The 12,247-nt window shown below is 31.7% G+C and overlaps 1 protein-coding gene across 1 annotated transcript; it reads left to right on the forward strand.

Annotated features, from left to right (window-relative positions):
- The first annotated feature begins 8,580 nt into the window (after window positions 1–8,580).
- LOC139481701 (uncharacterized) lies at window positions 8,581–11,223 on the forward strand. The gene is made up of 2 exons (XM_071265173.1): window positions 8,581–8,652; window positions 9,497–11,223. Exon 2 carries the CDS (start codon window positions 9,500–9,502, stop codon window positions 11,198–11,200), a length of 1,701 nt encoding a protein of 566 aa, XP_071121274.1. The 5' UTR covers window positions 8,581–8,652; window positions 9,497–9,499; the 3' UTR covers window positions 11,201–11,223.
- The last annotated feature ends 1,024 nt before the right edge of the window (window positions 11,224–12,247 follow it).

Raw genomic sequence — 12,247 nt, forward strand, 5'->3', positions numbered from 1 at the left:
AAGAAACGTTGTTGATGTCACTGTCACTTGATAAAACTATGTTTATGAGCTGATAGACAAAACACTGTCAGCCAATCAGAAGACGCGTTACATCCCAAATTAAATTATTCACAAAATATAAAGTATTTATAATATGAATTGATTTTGACGTATGAATTCAAAAAAAATGTCACCAGGATGTATATCTAAACGTTTTATGAACTAATTGCAACCGGAAAATGTATAAAAGAACAATCAGTTGAACCCCACATTCATCTCAACTCGGCCGATTCCGTACCCTCATCTAAGGAGAGTAGCGGATTCTACCGAGGATTGCCGAATGTTGAACCCCAGTGCCAGCAGAATGAGACTTCTAAGACTCCAAAGTACTCTTAAATCGATTACAATTATCAACAGCAATGTAAAAAACATATGAAATTTACTAATTTAAACTTGATTAACTAAAATCAAAGAAGGTATAAAGTTAAGTACAATAAGTTGACTATATTTCAGAATCCGTATTTTAAAAGAAGATAAACATCAGGGCATTATTTTATTAAATTGAAATTAAGTTTCAAAATTCAAAATTTGCTTTGCTAAGATAAAAAATATGAAACCGTAAGGATCATTATTTTAAATGTCGACTCATAAAGATTATTCAAAAGATATGTCGGTGAATACGTCATTTAGACGCAATAAAAAAAATAACTAGTTATCTAGTGATCTTTAGAGGTCAACATATAAGCTGAAGGACGCCTACGGGTGTGGGAGTTTCTCGCTGCATTGAAGACCCATTGGTGGCTGTTGTCTGCTCAACGGTCCGGTTGTTGTCTATTTGACACATTCCCCATTTACATTCTCAATTTTATAATGTCTTCAATGATACATCATGTCAAATTCAAAATTATACATACTATAAGATAAGAAGTCAAAGTTGAAATTACAAATATAGAGAGGAAATTGATATTTTAGGAAATAATTACAATTTTTCTTAAATTTGTTAAAATGTACATACGGAAAAATTGTTTTAAATTCAGTTGACTTACAAATATGACTTTTGTGTACACCAACAAATTAAAACAAGCTAAACATTTTTGTTTTCCAGGTTACGCCAATAAACAAAATATAGACATTTCTCTTACATTTCTTAGCAACCGCAATGAGATAGTACTCCATATAAGAGTTCTGCATCATTAATTTATTATTCATAACTAAACTAATCTGCAAGTAGTTTTTTTTTTCTCACATCTATATCAAAATATTTACCCAATCCTAGCCTTCTTAAATGAAGCAATGTTATTTCAATGACATCATAGTTCAGATAAATATTTGTATTTTCGTATTCTTTAAAAAAAAAAGTGTTTGAAGACCTATTGGTGACTTTCTGCTGTTGTCTGTTATATGGTCGGCTTGTTGTCTCTTTGACACATTCCCCATTTCCATTCACAATTTTATTGAATACATTGACAAAGTTAAGGCAAAAATATTTTTAGGAATATAACGCGTTAATGTGAGATGATGACATAAAAATATGAAATCGGCTTAAAGTTCTGCGGCAAACAATACTCGCATTTAAGTATATTACATATTGCATACGATACCATGTATTAAAAGCTGAAATGATCCCTTTTTGTACTAGACCAACACGTAGCGTCTGATTTTTTTTTTTATTTAATTGGCTAGCTGAGAAGGTTAGAGTTCATAGGAAATATGACCTATTGTTTTTGACTCTGAGCTGACCAGGCTCTGCTTGTACACTCTTTAATGACAAAAAAAAGTACATATGACCACTTGGATGTGACTGGTGGAGAAAAAAAAAGCAAATTTGTTTTCATCTTTGGTTTGACCTAACATGGGAACGAATAAAGATCTTTCAAGTGTTTGCACTTTAAATGTGGGTTTTTGGTTATAGACAAAAAAGGCTAGATAGAATGAAATTCAAAACAGTGTGGCTGTGGCCATTGATTGACACATTAAATTCATCCATTGACTGGGACAATTTAGGTGAACGTTTGTATGTAACGACCACTGCTCACTATGTACTTTTTAAAGACACTTAAACTATGGGGTCACCAAAGGTTTTCAACGCCTTAATAAAGTAATTCGAAAAATTAATCAGAAATAACACGATGTTTTGATTTATATCAATTATATAAATCAAAACATAAAGGTTATTCCTGATTAATTTTTCGAATTATTTTATAATTAAAGGCGTTAAGAAACCTTTGGCGACCCCACCGTTTAAATGTCTATCGTAGGTACGTTGTGAACAGTAGTCGTTACAGACAAACGTTCAAGTAAATTGTCCCAGTCAATGGATGAATTTAATGTGTCAATCAATGGCCACAGCCACACTGTTTTGAATTTCATTCTAAATTAAGTTAAATGGTAACAAAAGTTGCATTATAACAGTAATTGTTGACATCATATCATATCATTGTAACTCTAAATAAAAACAAAAGATAATATTTGAAATTCATTCATCAAATTAAAGTAATAAAAGTCATGAGTAAAGTAAATATTAAACAATGTTCATGAACTTTGATAAAGACTTTAATGATATATTTCTATTGATATCGACTTGTCTGACCAACCTTAGTTCACAGTAACATTCATAGAGTGCCTCGCTAGCCTATCTATAAGGATCAAAATAACATAGTAAATGTCTGACACACATCTATATCAAATATACCTTATGGGCTTAAGTTTGCTCATGGCTGAAGGACGTGCGGTGATTATAGCTGTTATCTTCTGTGTCATTTTGGTCTCTTGTGGAGAGTTGTCTTATTGGCAATCATACCACATCTTCTTTTTATACTTAAGTTGTGCTTTAAAACAGAAAGAATATGTTTTATAATCATAATGATAAACGATGCATGTTTGAATTCTGTAGATACCAGGTTTATGAACATATGAATTAATCTTACCAATACTAGCCTTCGGCTTCGTTGTATATAGATTTTTATTGCGTTAATATTTTTTATCTACCCCATTTAGCCATTTAATTATATAATTATGCTTCATAGATAAGATTAAACAACCAAATAAATGAACACTGTTTTGAATAAGCACACTTTTCAATGGTTAACTAATATCGCCTGGGAAGATTTTCTTGTAAAATCTTTGCTGGTCTTACTAATATTTTTTTTAATAATTTCTGTGTAATCTGAGCACTGTAACTGAAATTACAGAATGTTCATAACTAGAATCTCATTTGGAGTATGTAAATTAATGTCTTCGTTCCGTGATTTGCCCCAGTATATTTTCTTACTTTTGCTACTGGTCTCGGAATCAAATTAGATGAAATACTTAACTCTGTCATCGGGACATCAAAAGGAAATAATGCTGGAAATTTCTCTGGTAGCAAAGAGCCAGGCACCGTCATGATAATCTTTATACGGCTACAAAAGAACTGATTAATCTCCTAACAAGCCATAAAAGATAATAGTTTGAAATCAGATCAGTCGTTAAGGTCAAAGTGATTTGTCACAGGGAACACTTGAACTTCTTTCAACAGCGTATTGATTTCTATAAAAGAAGGATCCTGCGGGCAATTGATGCGGAGGTGTTTATTAGTGCTAAATTACCGTATCTATCCTAATTTGGTGTAACCATATATATTTATTGACAAGATACATTTGATTAAGAAGTATAATTTACAATATGGAGATGAAAACAATATTAAGACTGAATTCTTAAAATATAAAATCATTACTTAAAGAAGCATTTATATTGTCGAAACAGCGGGACTCCCATGGTACTTTTCTTGGTATCCATTTTGTGCAAAGAATTATTCACCCAACCCAGACCTTTTATATAAAGTCTTCAAACCCCTTTATCAAAAATGAATTTAAACAAAAAATTAAAATAATGTTTTTGGAAATAGCACAAATAGTTATGATGAAAAGAGAAAATGTTACAGAACTTTGTCAAAATTTAAAACTTAACTTTATTTAACTTCCAATGACTTTTCTATTTAGGAAAAATGCTTAACTATTTCGAGAATTAGTGACCAAAACCTAGAAATAGAAAGGGTTCGCTTTTATAAAATTCCTAGAAAGGATAGAACATGTAAACTGGGCCACTGTCAAACACTTTCTCCTTGAATGTAAAATTTACAGAAAACTAAAGGATAACTTATTTGACAATTGTTTTCCTTATCGTTATTTTATTTTTTTATCAAAGAACAAAAAGAAAAAGAAATGCAAACTCCTTACTTAATGGATCGTGTTAGAAATACTGACTCCCTCATAAATTAAAAACATTCATTATAACTGAGAGCAAAAGTCTTATAAACTTTTTCCATGTGTTCATTTCTTTGAAATTGTTATTTCTTTGAAATTGTTTTTTCTTTGAAATTGTTATTTCTTTGCTACAATAAGTTGTTTTGTTTGTCACTCAATAATTGTGTTTTAAAGATATACTTAAAAGAAATTTTAAAAATCAAGAAATTAAAATTGATACTTTAAGTTGAAAGAGCTATGAGTAGTTAAGGAACAAAATAAGATAAAATATTGATAGGTCATGGAGCTCCTTTTCGAGATATTTGATTTATTAAATATGGCGGGATAAGGCCGACTCTGACTTTTAATTTATATTTGCATGGGTATTATTTGTGTCTTAAATCAAAAATAAGAAAATCAAGAATCTGCTTAAATTTTGTCAAATGACCTTTTATGAGCTATTTCATTTGAGAGTTGTCTGATTGGCAATCACACCACATTTTCATATAAATCTTGAGGCAGATTCCATATAAGAAAGTGGAACAACTCCCATAAGCATGTTAGGCATATATCATAAGCAATGAACTTCTGTTTTTGAATAAAATTTAGAAAGGAATACATGCTTTACTAATAAAGATAAAGACAATTTGACCCCAAAAAAAATTGTGAGCATCATCCTTTTTAAATAAACGAAGCCTTATATATTATGTTTCTGACATAAGATTTGACAGACTTTATTATTTCTGACATAAGATTTGACAGACTTTATTGTTTCTGACATAAGATTTGACAGACTTTATTATTTCTGACATAAGATTTGACGGACTTTATTATTTCTGACATAAGATTTGACAGACTTTATTTTTTTCTGACATAAGATTTGACAGACTTTAATGTTTCTGACATACGATTTGACAGACTTTATTGTTTCTGACATAAGATTTGACGGACTTTATTATTTCTGACATAAGATTTGACAGACGTTATTTTTTCTGACATAACATTTGACAGACTTTATTTTTTGTCTGACATAAGATTTGACAGACGTTATTTTTTCTGACATAAGATTTGACAGACTTTAATTATTATTTCTGACATAAGATTTGACAGACAAATTGAGTTTCTGACATAAGATTTTGACATACTTGATTCTGACATAAGATTTTTCATGCATAAGATATTTTGACAGACAATATGTATTTTTTTCTTTTTTGACTGACATTGGAAATCAAATCCTAGTTGAAAGTCATTTTTAAAACTCCTGGAAAATACTGCAGCCTAACGTTTAACATCTAAAAAGATTTCATCACAGGTCAAATAACCTTAACTCTTAGCACATTGAAATGTTTCAGACATAAGAAAACAAGTTTGACAGATCTAAAAAAAAATATGTAGGAAACATTTAAGTTTAAACTATTGCTTGAATAAAGTTAAAAATGAAAGAATCAACATGTGTTTTTTTCTTATGCACAACATGATTTACAGTTTTAACTGGCATATATTGGAACCTACAATAATTTTGAATGTTTTTACAGCGATGTTCCTGACATAAGTTTTATTGACAGACACTGAGCTATAAAGCAAGATATTTGAAAGTGAAAAAAAATATATATCACAGTTGTTTTTGACTAAAACAAGTAACAGATTTGGGAACAGGAATGTTTGAATAACCAGACTACACTAGTACATACCAGTATACAAGTGTCAAAATAAAGCATTGCAACACATAAACATTGTGTAAAAAAAATGGGAGTTAATTCTGTCAAAGTTTTTGCATTTTTTCAACTTGTTTCAATCATTTCTACTTTAAACGGAAACAATTATATCCAAAAGTTATTTTTGTGATTTCATCTAACATCATTATTCATCAAAACATTAATAGATTATCTTTAAAATAACAGTAATTTTTATTTATTTATTCATTTTGACAGACATTTCCATTTCTTATATGGAATCTGCCTTATGTTAAAAGATAAATAGGTGTTATGGAGCAAAATATTTTACCGGCTTGTATCGTATGGAAAAACACCAAGGAGTCCGAACATTTGGCACTTATCCCAAAACCTCACCTAAGTACATCCTTAAGTTATATGACAATAAAGATTATTAGATATATAGGAAGATGTGGTATGAGTGCCAATGACACAATTTATAAACTAAACTCAAATTTTACGTGTATATGAGTTTGCATTAAAAATTGAGTTATACTTATTCGATTTCCAGAAAACTAGGGATTAATTTTAGTAGTACTTGTCTTCCGAAAGACAATTCTTTCTTAGAAGTCTTTAAACAGGGGTTGAAGATTGGCATGTACAAATTAGGATATACCTGGTTTCTAGAAAATTATTAAACTATTAAGAAGGGTTGAAAGTTGCAAAATTTGGTTGATATTCAAGAATCTGCTCAACGTACAAAGGGAGGTAAGTCAAGAAAATATTGGTCTCTTACTTGCAACAAAATAAGTACTGCTTTTTAATCTGGCACATAAAAGTGTACAAAACAAACCGACTATTTTGGTTGAAATAAAATAAACGAGCATCATGTCTTTAGTCTTTATACCTATAGTTTTTTTTTAGTTTTTTTTTATTATCAATTCGTGTTTTGTTGTATCGAAACTTGTCGTAATACGGACTACTTTGTGCAATTTATGCTGCACAATATCTAGGATTCATGCTTACATCTAAACTAAACAAATGTGAAAGAGATATATTTTTACTCGGAAATGGCTTGCTCTCTCATTGTCAACACCACGAGATACAGACCCTATATTCAGTTTAACTTATTCTGTTTAAAATGGTTATCTCTCGATTTTCTTACTATTTAAATGATAATTATATATCTGCATTCGAAACAAATGTCTTCTATCAACAAAATGGCCACTGGAGTGATATGATATTAATTCAGTCCAACACATTTGGGACATCTTTGCCAATTGTTGGTCGTTGAAGTTTGTCTCAGTTTGACCGTCTTCTTTGTTGTTGAGTAGTCGGCTGTTGTATAGAATCATAGTGTAATATTTTGATATTTTATGATAGCACTGTGTATTATCGGTACAGCGGATATAGCCATTATAGGTACTTGGTAAAGAATATAGAATCGATATCGGATAAGACAAGCGCCAACTTCTTTGACAAGTATTTGCCAAGTTTGCACATGTTAAAGTAAGCGTTCTTGTTTTGGGTAAATAATGAGACTTCTCTTAATCATCAACATGAAGGCTTCTATGCAGTTAAAGTAAAGAAAGTAAAATCAGATTATTTCTGCTTTTCGTCAAGTCACATGAAAAAAAGGGATTGTGTACGTGGTAACGACAAATGTATATCATTCGTGGTCATTAGGGATACAGATATTCTGTAACAATCAACCATAACAGAATAATGATGGCTTCTGTAAAAACGACGAAGGGATGCCTTCAAATTTACATCATCGAACACTTAACTCAATGATATTACATATACAACTAATGACTGAGCTTCCCGGACAGTCTTATAACCGGGACTTTACTCAGATTGACGTCTTGGTAGCAATTTCTCCTCACACGAGGTCCCTGTCAAAGCAGGTAAACATTTTATAGTTTCAACTTTCAGTTATATTTCACGGTTCGTTGACTGTTCTAAAACAGATGGTGTACTCAGTTTCCTGTCACATTAATGATTTGTCATTAAGCAATTATTGCTCAACATGGACGAGTGGAAGGAAAACAAATGATGTGACGTGAAATAGACCACAGTTGTTTGCATAACGGTGTAATAATGCCCCCGCCCCCCCATAATCAGATCAGATTAACGTCTGAACAAATTGCGAAGTTCTCAAATGTACTCGTTGAACACTTCATTCAATAATTTTCTTGTTAACAGAAACTTTTTCGAGTGACAAGAATCACAAGCCCTGGAATATAGGTGGAAGGTGACTACTTTACATGTAGGTGTTGATGGAAAAGAAATGAAAAATAAGTTTACAATTGGATGATTCATCCGACTTTCCAGTGGCGGATCCAGAACTTTTTCTAAGGGGGGCCTGCTGACTGACCTAAGAGGGGGCCCGCTCCAGTCATGCTTCAATGATTCCCTATATAATCAACCAAATTTTTCCCACGAAAGGGGGGGGGGGGCGGGCCCCCCAGCCCCCCCCCCCCCTGGATCCGCCTATGCTTTCAGTAAAACTTCAAGATATTAATTATGATATTTTTTCTGATAACAGGTAAATAGGTGACTGATGACTTTTATTTACTTAATTAATATTTAGTTTTCATTGAATTTCCATTATTTCCATTCCAACGACATATATTTAAAATTAAGCGCCATTTTAACATCAAGAATAACAAATGTTTACATAAATTTGCTCATATACTATAAATACATTTTTGTATCTCGTGATCGCCTTCTCTGATTACCTTCCTGGTTGTCATAAGTCTAGTTCTGAAACATTGTTTACAGTTTTGAAGCTACAGGTAATTACATAGCATTTTTATTTGTAGTTTAATAATATTATACTTGAAGAAAGTAGTATTTTGGAATACCATCGATCTGAACTTGTGCACGTATCATGAAAATCATTAATTTTTTAACGCTTTCAATGTTTTAGTATTAACATTTTGCTGCATTGTCATTGTCTCTCAAAACGTATCTCTGTTTACATACACCAGTGAAAGATAGTTGTATTACAGTATTTCATGTACTTGACAAGATAACTGAAGTGTGTGTGAACAAATTCTTTGAAATAATTTACGCATATAATTAACTTTCCAATATGATTCTTATTTAGACCTGCTAGAGTTATCGAACTTTAACCGACAAAATATCGGAAGTCTCGTGTGTTTGCTTTTAGCCATTTAATTTGTTTAATAAATTCACGACTTGCAGAAGAATAAACTTCCTCTAATTTTAAAGGATTTGAATTAACAATAAATAAAGGCAACAGTAGTATACCGCTTTTCAAAGTTAATAAATCGATAGAGGAAAAAAATCTGGGTTACAAACTAAAACTGAGGGAAACGTATCAAATATAAGAGAACTACGACACAACAAATAAACACGTAATGGGATTTAATCTAAAAATAAAGCTGATACTTTTTCTTAAAAGAGGATCTTCATTTGATGTTCAATGGGGAAACAGTATGTATATGCTTTCGGTGATTGATTTCACATTATTGTATCGTGCAAATAAGCAGTAAATAGTTAAATGGATATCTAAAACTGTATTGCCAATTCAATAAAAAAAAATTACAAGAACATTTTACCTGAACATTTTACATATCTATAAACCCATGATAAAAGTAAAGATTTTTTTAGTAGATAATGACAAGCTCTGTACAGCCGTGTGGTGTATGTGAATATCAACATGTCTTCAAACCTGCGTATATATGGTGTCCAGATTGCGATGAGGGCCTCTGTATAGACTGCAGTAAGCATCATGGAATTTCCAAGTCAACACGAAAGCATGTCACTGTACTCATTTCAGAATATCAAGCGCTCCCGTCTTACATCACAAATATTAAGCAAACATGTAGTGCACATGAAGAAAAATATCAAATCTACTGCAAAGACCACGAAGACGCATGTTGCAGTAAGTGCACCGTCGAAAAACACGCGAAATGTCCAAATATTTCCAATATTGATGATTTTGTTAAAAACATTAAGACCTCAAATGCTTTTCTAGAAATTCAGGAAACATTGAATGAAGTTGCTGAAAACATCAAACGGATCCGTCACGATAAAAATGACAATCTAAAAACTTTGTCCGAGAAAAGAAACCAGATTGAATGTGAAATTCAACTGGTTCGATTAAATATCAATCAACATCTCGATAAAGTACAAGAGAAATTCATATCAGAATTGCACGAGACAGAAAAAAGAGAGGAAACAAAAATCCTTCAGTTGATGAAAGCTTTAGATGAGCATGAACGTAAAGTTGTCAAGCACCAAAAGAATATAGCAAACATAAAACAACACGCATCAGATCTACAGACCTTCCTATCTCTGAAGCAGCTTGAAGGTAATGTTGATGAAAACTGTCAGTTTATTGATTCACTTACTGAAAGTAATGTTCTTAATCGTGTGAAGATCAAGTTTAACATTAATACATCACTTACTGACATTGCAAATAGTGTTCTTGAGTTTGGAAAAGTATTTATTGACACCTCTAATAGCTCAGTGAACATTGTGAAGAAAAAACAACAAGAAGCTCAGTTGATAGTACCTAAAGTATCATCAATTGTGCCCATTGAGAATATACAAGCCAAGTTAGAACAGACTATAAAAACCGAATCATCTTATATTAGAGGATGTTGCATGTTGCCTGATAGTAGGTTTGTATTCACCTATCCTGATTTAGACAAAGTTACTGTAGTTAAACAAGACGGGACGGTTGACTTTGTTCTGAATGTAACAGCAGCAAATGGTATAGCGTACAACGATAAAGATAACACTATAGCGATATCATCCTTTTGGAGTCGCATTGGCAACAAAATAACAATAATCGATTTATTTACACGAAAAGTAAAGAAAACTTTTTCAACGGGGGGACAAACCCAAGGAATAGCAGTAACCAATACAACACTTCTGTATCACCTATTCAACAAGGCAATTCGAGCCATGGATCTGACTGACGAATCAATACGTGATATAACTACTGAGAACATGGACACATTAATGAACATAACAATATCTGGAAACAAATTTTATTATTCCAGTTATAAGTATCATACAGTAGTATGCTGCGATCTGCAAGGTACAACACAATGGACATTCAAAAATGTAAAGGTTTTGAGTCATCCATTTGGAATATCAGCTGACAATGCTGGTAATGTGTATGTTGTAGGATGTGAATCAAAGAATGTCGTGCTTATCTCCCCTGATGGACAAACACATAGAGAACTCTTAACTAAAAGAGATGGTTTAGATTCCCCATGTTCAATTAACTTTAGAAAGGAAACTAATCAGTTATTAGTTGCAAATAATTCTGAGAAAACGTATTTGTATAACGTATCTAGTAATTAAATCACTTTAATATTTTATCTTAATGCAGTATTGAATGAAATGGAGAATAAAAGATACATATATACAAAAAACACATAGTTACATGGAACACAATTGCTTGTAAAATGTACTTCATAGAACATCCCGGATTTTTCCTGATATTCAGCATTGAAACCAGGAAATTGATTGTTTATACAAGAATTTTAATGATTAGGTTAAGTGCTTCTCTCACAGTTGGTGTCAACTGATGTTATCAAAAAAAAACCACAGATGGTCATTTGGTCAAGATTATTTAACTTACAGTTTCTACACTAAATACATTATATTTTCTGATCTGCAAAATATTTGCAAAGACGATGTGTTGCAAATTTTTTGTTTATTCATATTTTTGCAAGGTTCTTCCAAAATTCAATAAAAAAAAATTCTTTGCATATTGACCAAAAAATAGGATTTCTGCAGCTAATTTGAAATACTCTGATCATAATTTCAAGCAAATTTGATATGTTTTAATAAAACATGTCAATGTAATTGTGTTAAAATCAATCAGGACCAGGGCCTATCAAATGTATCTTATTATAATCCTTTGTAACTAATTTCCTTTTTGAGGTGCAGATATATAGAGTAATTAAGAGTTGGTATATCCAGTGTAGGATGTTATGGAATACATTTTTCAGCATTTACTTTAATATGTTTCTTTTAAAACTTCCCACCTGCATGCTTGTGGCATAATTATTGTGTGTTTATTTCTATATCAAAAATCCAGATCTGGTCTGTTTCTAAAACTAAAGGAGGTGTTTCGGTTACGGTCATGTAGACCCATCAGATATCCCTAGAATATATGTTTCCGTTCTTGTGATATTTAGCATCAGTGGCGGATCCAGAGGGGGCGTACAGGGCGTACGCCTCCCCTTCGCTTATGCTTTCTTTTTTTGTAAAATGATTAATTAGACTTGACCTCGTGAACTTTGTCATTTCCCGTGTATTTAATTTTGATGCGACAATTCTTTACTTATAAAGATATTTTTCGCTGGTATTTACTGATAATGTCAAAGTCATGTGATTCGCTAT

This window comes from Mytilus edulis, chromosome 7 (genome assembly GCF_963676685.1).
Source record: "Mytilus edulis chromosome 7, xbMytEdul2.2, whole genome shotgun sequence".
Lineage (NCBI taxonomy): Eukaryota > Metazoa > Mollusca > Bivalvia > Mytilida > Mytilidae > Mytilus > Mytilus edulis.

What these genes read in the sequence shown, in the direction of transcription:
- LOC139481701 (XM_071265173.1), top strand. Translation starts at nt 9,500, where the DNA reads ATGACAAGCTCTGTACAGCCGTGTGGTGTATGTGAATATCAACATGTC.